Consider the following 14,534-nt stretch of genomic DNA (forward strand, 5'->3'; position numbering starts at 1 on the left):
ACACTGATATATCATGATCAACTTCATAAACTTTACACTTAAATAATAATAAGAAAGTAATATTTCTATACATGGTGTCTAGCCAAGCTCATTACAATTTACAAACATATATACATCCGTTTTCAGTAAAACCGACTTGTTCTCAGCAAAGGATCGGTTTTGGCGGCTTCTTTGAAAACATTGTCGGGGACTGTGGACTTGCATTATCTTTTTGGTTCTTTGATGATGTTTTCCAAAAGTTATTCGGTTCCTCCTTTGCAGGAGTCTGATCGGTAGACGGTGCGTTCATGATCCTCATAACCTTATTCGGGTTCAATGCCATCACCACCATAGTCTCATACACCTGCCACCAAAAAATATTGTTAATACATATTTTTTTAAATAATTTTGTTACATTATATAAAAATACCTGGCATATATCGTTGGCTTTCTCGACCCAACTTTTGCTTTGACAAACAAGGACAATGTAGTCTTTGCACTCTTTGAACATCTTGTACAGAAATTCGTTACTTGAGACTCTCGTCTCAACAATTGCGCATCCTGAACTAAGCTGAAATAATTTCGTGTTACGTCATTAGACTTTAGATATATCAAAAATTATCTTTTGTATAAAATTTTAATATAAATAACGACAGTGCTTACAAGTGAAAGAAACAACTGCTCAAACAAACTAGAAGGTGAAATATTCTCCAATCCATTCAAAATCCCTTCACTACAAAAAAAAAAAACAATAAAATTATTTATTTATTTATTTTAATTTTTAAATCATTGTAAATGAAACTGTGCAACTTACACAGATAAATCCTCATAGTATAATGGAGATTGTCTAACAGCAGGTATCGGTTTTGCGGTTTTCCATAGTTCTTGCCATAAATTACCTAAAATCATGAAATATGCCAATTCCACGTCAGCAATCAACGTTATTTTCTGAAAAAAATCATAGTAAAAAAATTTACCTTCCTTCTGCATACGTGTACTCAGGTGTCCTCTAGAAGGCGAATTATCACCGACAGTAACATCTTTACCGCCATCATAAGTTTCCGTCCAATCAGGAGGTGAATGCCATCTTACAAAATCTTCTAATATGCACCCTGGATTTGCTGCCTAAAAATTTACAACAAACAAGTTTAAAAAATAAAAAATCAAAAATAAAAAATCAAAAGTACCATTTTTTCTTTAAAGATTTTTACCTTGAAAGCCTGCATATCAGATAGAAGCTGAGAACACCCTGCACCAACACTGACCAAAAAAAAAAATCAATCTTTGTAAGAAAATCATAAACCATGTATTAAAAACTTATACTCAAAAAAAAAAAAAATCAACCTCCCTGTACGTAATACAAATTCTTCGGTTTCTTTAATAATATCTTCTGTGAGCAAAGGCCATTCCTAGAAACCAGAACATAAAAATAACTTAACAGCGCAAAATAAAAATTAACATGGCAACTTGATATAAATTATGTATATTATCAAACCTGCATCACTGGGGTATATGCAGGCTCACCGGTATCCAACAATGTTGTGTTTTCAAGTCGTTTATCAGCTCCTAACCGAAGCACGAACTTCCCAGAGTTATCTCGAGCATACATAACAGGGCTTTCTGGAATGATATCCTTAGAAGAACGTGACACGCCAGCATTATCATCGGCTTGTTTCAGAACAGAATCTAATGATGCAGTGGCAATAGCACGACGTCGTTTCCTAGACACACAACAGTTGATAACCTGTAACTGTTGATGTAACAGACAGGTGTTTAAATTTGGTATTTCATCTGTTGGGATCCCAGGAATATGTTTTCCTTCACTCCATATATTTCTTAACTGCTCATAAAACAAGAAACATATGCTTAGTATATAAACGTACATTAACGTATGCTAATTAACTATGTATAAGGGATTAAAGGGCATTTTGGTCTGACTTTTATTTTAAAAAGTACACAACTTTAGGTGGCCTTTAATATATTCTTAGTTCTTAAGTACAAGATTAACCAAAGTAACTTACATAGTTATCAAAAGCGATAAGCGCTCGGAAGCGTTGAGGCTTCACCTAGCGCCCAAAATAAAAGCGCAAAAAAAGCGCACGCTAAAAAACAAAATTTTAACTAAAGTAGAACATCTTTTTAAGAAAAGAAAGATTCATTCTTGAAACAGTTCATAGTATTTAGTCATGTTTATCATAATTTGATATATATAGTGATAATAGTTATATAAGTATATATTAAAATTTAATATATACTTATATAACTATTATTATTTTATATATCAAATTATGATAAACATGACTAGATACTAAACAACATACATTGTGATATTTATAAAAGAAAAATAAATAATAAATATAGGAAAAAAGCATTAAAACGTATATAAATTAAATATTAAATAATAAATAATAGACTAGTTGAGCCCTTAAATAGTAGGAGTTTTAGTTTTTACTTGAGAATAGGAAGAGGTGAGTTAAGTGCCATTTAATAAATAATACGCATGCCACTTGAGAACAGGAACAGGTCAACGCTTTTAATATCGATGCATTAAAAGCACATTTTATGTGCCTCGCCCAATAAATGCGCTTAAGCGCCTTAAGTGGTCGATTTTGATAACTATGGTAACTTACTTCCATAACAACCGTACACCAAAACAATGCCATTTTCTTCAAAGTTTTAATGCTTCCCATCGCTTCAGCAAGCTCGGGAACAAAGCTGTCTGGTGGTGCACCATGAAGTTCTTTAAAATACTTAGTAACGGCTGTCGTTGTATCCAAAAGAGACTTTGTTTTCCTTCTTGAAATATGTCCTTCTGCGAATATCTTGCAAGTATTACAATGGAAGTGAATATATCAAAGATCATCTTTAATAAGAATTTTGTAAAAGTTTTGAGGTTGTTTATGGATTAAACACGGGTTAAAAAATATCGGATTAAGATAACCGTTACCTGGATCCGTGAGCGAATGCATAAAAGACATTACTTTTTCGTAACGACCAAATTCAGCAGCAAACTTATCTTCTTTCTCACCAACAACGAAAGACTTCACGGCAGATAAACTCAAGCCGGATTTCTCTTTCGCTGGTGAATAATCTCTAGCTAATATCATCAAATCCTTCATTGACTTTACAATTTTTGTGGTCCTGAAGTAGTTAATAACTTAAGTACTCTTTTGTTTTAAACAAGTTCATTTATTTACATTCAAATATGGACTCATTGTTTTTTAACTTACTCAACACCTATGGCTAATTGCTTTAGCACGGATACTGATGGTATGATATCATTGTTGTTCACGTCATCTGGACCTTGTGAATCGATGTTCTTATCCTGAAATACATGAACCTGTTAAGCAAATAAGACGGGATTACGTAAAATATCTCACATTTGGCTCAGCTTTCAGGTTTCATTTTAAATGTATAAAAATCTCGCTGACGATTTTTTACGTTTTCCTTTTTGTTTCACTTTTCATCTCTTTATGACTCAGTTTGTTAAGTTAAGTCATGGCATGTGCAATACATGTGAGGGTGAATTAGTACTTTTACGGTTTTACCCATCCTCGATGATAAAACTTTTGCGGAGTATCTTTTTATTGTATCTGCCACCCGACTTATCTTATTACTAACTTGCCCTCACATGTATTGCACACGCAATGACTTAATTAAGAAACTAACAAAGTTAGACATAAATAATGAAAAGTGAAACGAAAATATTTATACCTAATATACGGCCATAGTCTTTTTATCTGTCACCTGACATATCTTATAATAATTTGCCCTCACATGTATAGCACACGCTATGATCTTACTTAAAAAACTAACAAAGTTAGATATAGATAATGAAAAGTGAAACAAAAAAAGAAACATATAGATGACCAGAGTGATTTTAAAACATAAGAATGAAACAAAAGCCGAGACATACATAAATGATGTTTCTGTAGATTTGACATCAAATAATGAAAAAAATGTAATCAAAGAAAAGCACATCAAACTACAATTTTGGTTGCCAATAAGAGGTTGTAAAGAAAGTACCTTAGAATTAGGAGTCCTGATTGATAGGTATAGATTTCCAGCAAATATTGGAAACGCCATTTTTGTATATTTTGATTATTATTATTATTATTATTATTATTATTATTATTATTATTATCACACTTTTGTTATAGCTTATTGGACTCCCTTTTCTCTAAATCTTTTAAATCTAACTTTACCTGCCCAATAATATATAAACAATAAGAGGAAAAAAATAAGATAAATAAAAACTAATAACAATAATGATGATATATTACTAAAACTAGGACCGGCAAATGAGTCGGATCAGGCGGGTTCAGGTCGGTACGAAGTGATTCAAAAAAGGGTTATTTTGGTTTGAGACGGAATGGGTTTAGGGTCAAAATTTGTTGTTTTAAAAATGTTCTTTTATTTAAAAAAAAAATAATGTAAATTTAAGCTTTGCTTCTGTCTTTTGGCAGCAGTTAGGCACACGACGTAGGTTATGCGTGTTTAAATGCTGATTTAGCACATTATGGTACTTGTAACCTTATGTTTTAAAACAATATAATATATAAAATATATGTTATGTTCTTAACAATCATGGGTCTCTCGGGACGATGGGCCTGGGTCTCTCGAACTCCCTTTGGGCCAGCTCTGCGTGCATGGCGCCACGTAACATACGGTAGGCGCATGGGTTTATTCTAAAACCCATATTAATTCCTTGGTTTCTAGATATCACGATCGTGTAATTGAAAGAATTCAAATATCGTGGAAAGATGAGGAAATGAGTATAATTAATTACCTCCTTTGCGGGTTAAAATCTGAGGACAACTCTTCCCGGATATCGGTATTCCGTCCGGGAATTGTATTCGGAATCAAGCAATGAGGATTTTCAGTTGATATACGGTTAAATATAAATGGATTACAAATTTAGCTAGTAAACACAAAATATTAACTTCTAAATATAGAATAATTATATCAGTGGAAAACAGAATCTGATTTTTAACATCCGAGATTTTCTGGTTGGTTATTAAACGATTCGTGTTGATTATTTGGAGGGAAATGTGAAAGGTCTATATCGGTTTTCACTATCAAAGACTATGATGAGATAACATTGCGGGGATAGTTCAGTTGGGAGAGCGTCAGACTGAAGATCTGAAGGTCACGTGTTCGAAGACTATGATCTGATCATCACAATCACCTTCGATCCACGTTCACCGCATTTTTACTTTTTTTTGAACTTATTACTAATTTAAATTCATTTTAATCATTCAATATTACAAATTTTAAAATAACTTTTAAGTCTTTTACTGAGCCTGGAAACTGAAACTGAAAGGATGACAGTCTCGGATTCCAGTAAATTTTTTTGTAGATAAAATGAGTTTCGATCAAAATAAATGCTTTTATAGAAAGACTGTCATTTTGGTTCGAGCTAAAACGGATGTTGATCAAAATAGAGTCAAGTTGAAATAAGTCATTTTAAGTGGAAAAAAATACCAACAATTCACATTCTATTCTTTTATTATAGTTACTATTTGCGATGGCCGAGGTGATTGTGATGGTGGTGGTGGCAGAGGTGCCGACAACAACCGGTATGTGGTGGAGATAAACAATGGTAATGATTAATGCTAATCCTTTTGAACCCTTCTTTTAGTTAATAAGTCAGTGTAAAGTTTAATTTTTCATCAAATAAACTTAGACATGTTACTTAACAAATTGATGTAGATGCAATAAACTAAGGACATATTGTCCTTGTATTTACCGGTGGTCTTATAATCTCGTCCGAACTATATCCACAAGCGGTCCGGTTAAACCTTGAACCGAGCACCGGTGTGGATTTTCAAAATTTATACCTTTTAATGACTATTGCAAACAACATGAAAAGTTATGTGTATTGAGAAAATGTAACATATTGTGTTGGTATTTTCTAATTTCTCACATACATTTTGTGGTAAAACCTAAAAAAATAACGAGCGATTTAATTCTGATTATTTGTTTTCTTCTATGGTCCGATCTTGATTCAAAGAGCAAGAAGTTGCTCCACATTCATGGGAACCATGAACTGTTGCGATCCACTATATAAATAGCCTGCGAATAAGCTAGCAATTGTTTCCGTCGGATGGTAAAGATCCCAAAAAACATGGTTTGTTCTGTTCGAACAATAGGTCGCTAGTGGGATGCATGGTCCGTCAGCTTTTAGGTTTCCAATACCGCAACAAGCTTCTTTTATCTTAGAATACCCTAAAATAAAAAAAAATGCATATATAATTATATATTATAAGTTTTACTTACTACTTTTATCTTTTTGCATGACAGAACTAGAGGAATCCAAGTTGAAAGATTCTAGTTCTGTCAATTTTTTACGCTTTATTGAAAACCGTACAAATGAATGTTTTTAATAAATTTATAATGTACCATAAGCCTCGTGATTTTGGAAGAGGTTGACCATAGCACCATAAGTATCAAAGTAAGCATAGTTCAAGCCCAATGATTCCGACTTCAATCCTTCTAGCATAATCTTTAAACCATCATTATACTTAGTCGACCAATAATTTATTTCAACGTTACATTCACCGGTGCGGTTTTCCTTTCTCTTAATTGGGCAACAACCAATCGCCCCAACTCCACTCACCACCAATTTTCGTGCACCCAATCCATACAACGTCTGTATAAATTTCAAAACTCATTCATTTAATACATTTAAATTGGTTATCAAATTGTTTTAAAATAATTTGTTAGTGAAAAAAAACTTACCTTGAGCAACCCTTTGAAGGTGGACACCATACGATCAACATATTGTTGCGGGTTGTATTGTTTAACGGCAAGTGAACCGACATTATAATATGCAAACCAGTCGTTGCTTCCGAATACGATTAGGAATATGGATTTTGATAGGTGAGCCTGTGCACCAGATGGTCCTAGTTGAGTGACCAATTTGTCATGGACCCTGGTGAAGTATTCCACTTGTTTTCCTAAAGAAAGTGCTTGTTTCTGCATTCATAAAACCAAATTTAATAATTTGATAACCAAACAGCCGGGATAGATCAGTTGGGAGAGCGTTAGACTGAAGATCTGAAGGTCACGTGTTCGATCCACATTCACCGCACTCATTTGTTTTTCTCTTTTTGATGATTTTAACATACTACATGAAATTTAATTAAGTTTTTAGTCTTAGTTTGATCGGTTCTTACAACGAGGAATCCACCGGTTTCTTCAAGTATGCCGGCGCCTCCGGATGCAAAGCTCATTCCGGTGATGGGTGTTGCACCACCAGTCAACGATAAATACGGTGGTGGTGATGATAAATACGGTGGTGGTGATGGTAATCCAATCTTTTTCGCTGCAAAACACCGTGATTAATAATAATAATAATAATAATAATAATAATAATAATAATGTATTAGGAGTGTTGTAACCTTGCTGTTTATAATAATAATAAGTGAGCTATGGTTTCTCTGTAGTTTGTTCAGATTTGTTATTTCAGTTCAATGGTTTAAAAACTGCTATTTTCGTCCCTAAGTATTCTTGTACGTTGCAATTTTCGTTCATAAGGTTTCGTTTTCATTACGATTTTCATCCTGATGCTTTGTTAAAATATGCTATTTCGGTCCAAAATATGTAAAAGGACGAAAATTGCAATGAAAATGAAATTTATGAACGGAAATAACAAATTTTAAACTTTTGGACTGAAATAACAACAGATTTGAACAAACCACAAAGACGAAAACCTAATTTCACTCTAATAATAATAAATAATAATAATAATAATAATAATAATAATAATAATAATAATACCAAGAAAGTCAGCAGCATTCTGGCCATTAGAGAATCTTCCAGTGGGTTTTCCCATGGGAAAGTCAACGCCGTTGTGTGGGAAATTAGCCTTCAAGAGTGAAAGTGGTAGGTAATTATTGTTTCCGACGTCCACCAACGAGTCACCCAATATGTAAACCGCTGGTGCAGCCGCCTGAGCCTTACAAATAAACACCAAAACGCACACCAACAATGCCATCGTAGGGCCAACACGGGTGATGTGAGAAGTGATGGCCATGTTGTGTACGTGCATGTGTGTGTGTGTGTTTTGTTCATGGAAAGTGTGGGATTTATAAAGGTGTAAATAATAATAGCTGGCCACGGGTGTAGATAATTGAGAGATTCAAATCTTCAATACGTGATCGCACGTTTAAGTGTGGCAACCGTTTGCTTAATTTGGCAAAAAGTTATAATAATATTTGTATATTTTTTTGAAAGTAGCGAAGAGATTTATATGTATTGTAACAGAACATACTAAATGCAGAAAGTGGCGGCTAATCTATAAATTTTTATTTTCATTTTTTAATGACGAACACTGGTTAAACTCAGGGCCGTCTTCGAGAATAGAAATACCTTGGCCAAGTCAACATAAAAAAGCACGTAGGCCCTAACGAGTAATGAAGTATATAAGTTGTTCATTTAAACCATGTTAACATTATAACAATAAACATAGCAAAAATTTAGTAGTAAAATCCAATACTCTAATAGCTAACGGCTCACACTTTATTGAATACTAGTCGGTGCCCACGAGGGCGGCCCAGCTAGTGCTCAACGGCTGTGAGATGGTGGTCAACGGCAATGGTTTGGTCCGCTCGCCTTTAGTCAATCGTCAATGTTCACCAAAGAAGGATTGGGCCTAGAATTCAATCGACCGTAATGCCGTATGTTTTTGTTTTTTAATTTAATTAATTATTTCATTTAAATTTAGCTTTGGCCCAATAACTTAAATGGATTATAGATAAAAAAAGTCATGGGCCCAATACAGTTAAGATGATTAAGATACATACATATTTCGTAAATAATAACTTAAAAATTATACAAAAATATAACAAAAAATTGGCCCCCAAAAAGTAGGTGCCTTGGCCGGTTGTCCGGCTTGCCCCAACTATAGGTCCCGGCTTTGGCTAAACCCCCCACAACAATCCCGCCAAGGGTGTGGGGGGGGGAGGTATTTTCAAAGTCGTGAGGCCGAATCGAACTAGTGGTGCTTCATCCAGTCTTAAACATGAGAATATGACTTGAGAGTTGTTTCTTTAAAACCTCAACAAAACTGTTAAAAACTTTGGTAGTGTTCTTAGTTTGCACCTCATCAAAACTTTGTGTACATGTGAATATTTTCATGCAACATTCAACATGTCATTGACTTATCGGTATTTACTCTACCTTTAAGGGTAAAGCAAGCAGTTAATTCCCGTATGTTAAAAGTGATCTTCACACATTTGACGGTATGGGATATTGTGTACTCAAAATAACACAACTAGTATTACAATTGAAAAATCAAGAAGTGAAGGAGATGGATATCAGACGTTACAGAAAGAGATAGGAAGAAGAAGCAGAATACACATAATCATCATATTCGTTATCCCTATTTGCTCTCTTTTGCTCGATTATATCCTGTGAAATTCCTAATTCATTTCCATTGTTGGGCCAGTTGGGCTCGGGTCTGGTTCATAACATGGGACTGAGAACGCGTCACGATGGGCGAGGTGGGCAACGTGTCGAATGGGCCTGAAGGATTGAAAAGCCGGGTTGACGTTGACCTACTAACACTTTTTTTCTTACCTTTTCTTTGTAAATAAATGCCTTAATATTGTATTATACTAGACGAATGCCCGCGCGATGCAGCGGGAAATACAGGCCTTAATAATCACGTAAGAGATTTTTGGGTTCTCATTGTTCCATTTGAAGCCGTGGATTAAAAATTCTTATTTTAAACTCAATTTAGTAGCGAAGTACAAATGCAACCGAAAGCTAACCATTGTTAATGGTTTTTTTTTGGGTTTTAATTTTCAACAGTTTGGTTTCAGTTTTCGATGACAAAAAACGGCTTGGCTCACGGCTTAGTTTAAAACCATCAAAACCGGACTACAAACGCATATACGCAAGATGCTATTTTTTTAACTGAAAACAAACTATGACAATATCATACCCAAATTAAAGAGAACTAAATGTTCGCTTTTATGGTGCCATTTTTATAAAAAAATATTAACATATGAAAAAGTTATAACCGTTTAAAAATCGTGAGGGAATTTGGGTTAAAAGTAAAATTATAAATAATATATAGTTAAAAGATGGGGGATCAAAGTTATAACTATTCTTTAAATTTTTAAATGTTGATTAAAGTTGAGGAGGCAATGTTGTAAATAATTTGAAGAAATATGAAAGAAACGTTAACTTTAGTGTTAGAATGACTACTATACCCCTATTTAAGGTTGTACTATGTGTTTGAAAAATTGTAAATTACTTAAAATTGAGTGTCTTAATTTGTCCATGAATGGTACATTATATATAGTATGGATAAAACAAATAATTTAAATTTCCGTATAAAATGGTGTAGGAGACATTCAAATACATATACTTTTCAACATTGCATATACGTATGTATCTACAATCTATTTAAACTTATATATTTGAAATCAAGAACGAAATTTGACTACATTTGGATCCTAGTTCCTTCCTACACAGGGAGCTGCCACATTTTGCTTCAACAATTAGATCTGGTTTTGGAAACGGAAATGTAGTTCAATTTTATTGATAGACAATAAGGAAAAAAGAAACACCTCTAAGTATAAAAACCATAATCAAACAAGATCATTTAACGTAGAGCTGATCAGATCGGGTATTTTCAGGACCGAAACCGGGTAGGAACCAGTTTCGGGTACGGTCAACAAAAGTCAAAAAACAGGTAGGGTAGGATTCTAGGAACTGTTTCCGGGTATTTGGGTATCTGACTGGGTTTGCCAGCACAGATTGGTTCCATGTGTCCAGAAGCGTTTTCAGATACACTAGGTCGGGTCCAGAAGCGGGGTTTTTCCCACCTCTAGTTTAACCCCCTACAACTATAATAATCCTTTGTTTTGTTTTTACATGCCCACAGCTCACAATTCCAAAACAAAGACTGAATCACATCAATTTCGTGTTAATGTTAATTACTTTTTAAATCTTAGTTTAACTAAAACGCTTTCAAACGATATTTGTGTTTACAAAATTTATGTGATACCAAGTATATCTAAAAAATTGGCCACATTGCATTTTTCTTTTCTTGCCTTTTTTTTTGGGTTGGGATTTGGGGAGGGAGGGGGGGGGGGGGGATGGATCAGAACAGGTTCAGTTTAGTAAGCCAATCTCAAGTAGCTCTGTATGTTCATAAGTCATAACACACACATAAATGGATATGGTCTAGTTATTAGATGATCAAAAGCAACATACTCTACAAACTAACTTTTGACAACTACTTTCAATCATGCATCCAAACACCACCTTAAAAGACGAATGCGACGAAACATGATGTTTCATCCATCCATCACCATCAAGCCATGATCACAACACCACAATAAAACACATGAACACATGACTCGACCAGAAACATATAGCATCCATTCATATCAGTTCCAACATTAATTAACTAGTAAAAGGCCAAGTCTGAGGCAAAAACATAAAAGCAGATAGCGGTTTTGAGTTTTGACCTTAATAAGCGAGCATCATAGCCAAAAGAATATACATGTTCATAACTTCTTCAATAACCATATTTACGTCAACTATTAAACCTCAACATGCTCCGAATGTATTCTCCCCACTGTAAGTCATGTACAGGAAACCATCCTCGTCTTTGTTTTCTTCATAGATTGCAGACATCATGGCAGCTATATAATGACCGACAACAATATAACGCATAAATAAAAATTCAAACAACCAAATGCAAACTTTAATATTAAACCGGTTTGAAATATATAAATACCAGTAGGTGGCAGTATGTTCTTGACAAAGATAAAGATAGCTTTTTCGGCACTCAGTTTAATCCTCTTCCGCACCACGTACACAAACTGTCCGACAGTCAGATCAGCGGGTACCAGATATCTGCATCCATCACACAACAAAATTCAAAATTCAATAAAAACAACAGAACTCATATAAGATTAAAAACGAACACGAAGAACAGAATTTAACTAACTTCTTTTTGTCTATGTCGGATATGTCGCTTCTTTCAGCCTTCTCAACAATAACCTGTAAAAAGGAAAAAACATAAACAACATACACAAAGCTAAAAGTAATGTAATTTAGCCCATAACCGAAAACATTCAATACCGGGATTCTGTCAGGATACTTTTCCCTGATTCGCGCAGCCTCAGCCTGTCGCCTCTCTGAAAATTTTAACAAAAATAGAAACTTTACAAAACCTTACATATCACATAATAACAGATAACTGAGATTAACCTATGGTTATGGTCAAGATTATTCGATTAACCGACTAATCAGTTATGAATTATGATTAACGGTGTCCTATAACCGAACGTTAACTGAACCGAAAAGTATTAAGACATGCTTACATCAAGATAAATATATATTTGAGTACATGTGGATTAGGTTTATGTATTAATATTTTAACAAAAAAACCCTTGAGAATTCATAATAGTTTTAAGTTTTAGTTAAAACATGGCTTGGTTAATTAACAGAAACCGAACCATAGTCGAGCTTCAAAACCAATTAACCGAAGCAGCGGCTCGGATCGGCTTTGGTTATGGTTAAGAGTAAAATTCAAACCGAACCAAAGCGAAGCTAGTGGTTCTGGTTATGATAGTTTAAAGTTAAAACTATCATGATCACGTAACCATAAAAGATTCACATTGCATACAAATTACAATAATTAAATCAAACAGTTAGTTTTTCTTTACGCAAACCCTAACATATAACTGAAATCTATAGTTAATAAATAACGTGATGACAGTTAAAGATCATAATTAGTGCGATTAACCGATCAATAACTGACACGATCGTATATGCTATAAGAATTAGATAGTCGAATAATCGGTAAGTGGAAGAACATATACGATTGATTAATAATAATAATAATAATAAAAATAATAATAATAATAATAATTAGAGAGGTAAAGAAAGAAAGAGAACCAAGGGGGTGTTCCAATTTGAATGAGCTTCTTGCCATTGCGATCAGATTATTATTAGGGTTTACTTTCAGAATTGGGAATAAAGATTTGTGAAACAAATCAATTGTGTGATATTCGTCTTTTTATTAGATTCATTGATTGATTGATTTCGGGTTTATTACGTTTCATTCAATACCGGACCCACCAGGCCTCGACTATGGCCCACATTATTATTATTATTATTATTATTATTATTATTATTATTATTATTATTATTATTATTTTTTGTATGAAAAACTTAATGAAGTTAGGATGGTTAGCATTATGTTAGTAGGCTAACAATCACACTTTGTTTCACTGATGCATACGCTTGATAACGAACTAAAGCCCTTCAAGTTTGTATATATTAAAGGAATCCTAACTGTTACAGTAAAAGAGGTATATTTGTAATTTCCCAAGTTTTTTCGGGGCTTTCTTTATGCGTGTGTTTGTACTTTGTTTGGCTTTATCGGCTGCTGTCTCATCAATAGGATTTACGACTTCCACCTGTTTGGGTTTCATCGATCTTCAACTTGCTTTGAGCACGCATCAATTACATGCTAATCTCTTCTCTTCCGAGTGGTGGTGATTGGTAGTGCTGCGACTTGTGTCACACCCCGACCAAAGGCGGCGGAACATGCCGGGGTGCAATGATTGTCTATAAGCGCATAACACTATTTAAAGCGACAATATTTAACAAACTCATTTCATTTCACAACATCGAAAATGTCACATAACCAAATATTCATGAGTCAATTACAACAAAATATAGCAAATCAAATATTGTTCATTTTGCTAATAACTTAAAGGTCTTGACATTTGTTTTCTCCACAAGCATCGAATCAACCGAAATGCGAACCTGTAACATTTCATAAAATAAAGTTTGTCAACACAAAGGTTGGTGAGCAATTCATAAGTTTGAGCAACAATAATATATAGTAAGAAAAACCACAAAACTAGTATACGAAACAATAAATAAGAGCTATAAACTTGGATGAAATAGTTATCGCTAACAAGTTAGCGACACCCAACTATATGGGGATGCCAAATAGTTTAGGATTTTATAGTTATCGTTAATTGCATTACGCTAACGGCACCTTGCCATGAGGGGTTGCCAAATGGTCTAAGATTTATAGTTCCACCATCCAAAAGCAATAAATACATAGGCAAATAAGCATAGAACACCAAATCAAGTAATTATTCAAGTAAAGTATACAACAACGTTTGTGGTTTAAGACCCAAGAATAAAACATTTAGTTTAGATAAGATGAAATGTCACCCTCAAAACAAAAGATAGAAAACGGGGTATGAAGTTACTCACGTTCAAGTAATAAACTTGAAAGATTGATTATTTGGAGATTTGCCGAAACGACGAGTTTAACGTATGAAGCCTAAATAAAAGAAAGTCTTGGATTTAGAAAGGTTGTCTTGAAGATCTTTAAATAAAATAATTGTTACAAAAATTAAACAATTAAAGTTCAAGGTTTATAATGTAATTATTTAAGAATTTATAATAATAACCCTTTAAAAATGCAAGTTTGCTCGAAACCGGGTTAAAGTATCTAACCTTAATATTTACTTAACCTATGTTAAGTAATAAGGTGAGAAAATGCT

At 33.8% G+C, this 14,534-nt stretch overlaps 3 protein-coding genes across 3 annotated transcripts; all 3 read right to left on the reverse strand.

Moving 5' to 3' along the window:
- Positions 1-1,144: 1,144 nt before the first annotated feature.
- Positions 1,145-4,065, reverse strand: LOC143629113 (uncharacterized). The gene is made up of 6 exons (XM_077098471.1): positions 4,006-4,065; positions 3,210-3,319; positions 2,927-3,120; positions 2,610-2,812; positions 1,475-1,819; positions 1,145-1,388 (listed from the first exon to the last, which is right to left on the reverse strand). Exons 1-6 carry the CDS (start codon positions 4,063-4,065, stop codon positions 1,275-1,277), a joined length of 1,026 nt encoding a protein of 341 aa, XP_076954586.1. The 3' UTR covers positions 1,145-1,274.
- A 1,459-nt stretch (positions 4,066-5,524) lies between these two features.
- On the reverse strand, positions 5,525-8,245 carry LOC143629125 (GDSL esterase/lipase At5g55050-like). The gene is made up of 5 exons (XM_077098481.1): positions 7,762-8,245; positions 7,158-7,306; positions 6,721-6,957; positions 6,382-6,631; positions 5,525-6,207 (listed from the first exon to the last, which is right to left on the reverse strand). The coding sequence occupies exons 1-5, from the start codon at positions 8,030-8,032 to the stop codon at positions 5,987-5,989; spliced, it is 1,128 nt and encodes a 375-aa protein (XP_076954596.1). The 5' UTR covers positions 8,033-8,245; the 3' UTR covers positions 5,525-5,986.
- A 3,045-nt stretch (positions 8,246-11,290) lies between these two features.
- On the reverse strand, positions 11,291-12,979 carry LOC143629126 (autophagy-related protein 8C-like). Its single transcript, XM_077098482.1, has 5 exons — positions 12,904-12,979; positions 12,085-12,140; positions 11,951-12,003; positions 11,738-11,856; positions 11,291-11,642 (listed from the first exon to the last, which is right to left on the reverse strand). The coding sequence occupies exons 1-5, from the start codon at positions 12,938-12,940 to the stop codon at positions 11,548-11,550; spliced, it is 360 nt and encodes a 119-aa protein (XP_076954597.1). The 5' UTR covers positions 12,941-12,979; the 3' UTR covers positions 11,291-11,547.
- Positions 12,980-14,534: the final 1,555 nt, after the last annotated feature.

Source organism: Bidens hawaiensis, unplaced genomic scaffold (assembly GCF_021521415.1).
Source record: "Bidens hawaiensis isolate Kalapana, Puna unplaced genomic scaffold, B.hawaiensis_p1.1 tig00005162_1, whole genome shotgun sequence".
NCBI lineage: Eukaryota > Viridiplantae > Streptophyta > Magnoliopsida > Asterales > Asteraceae > Bidens > Bidens hawaiensis.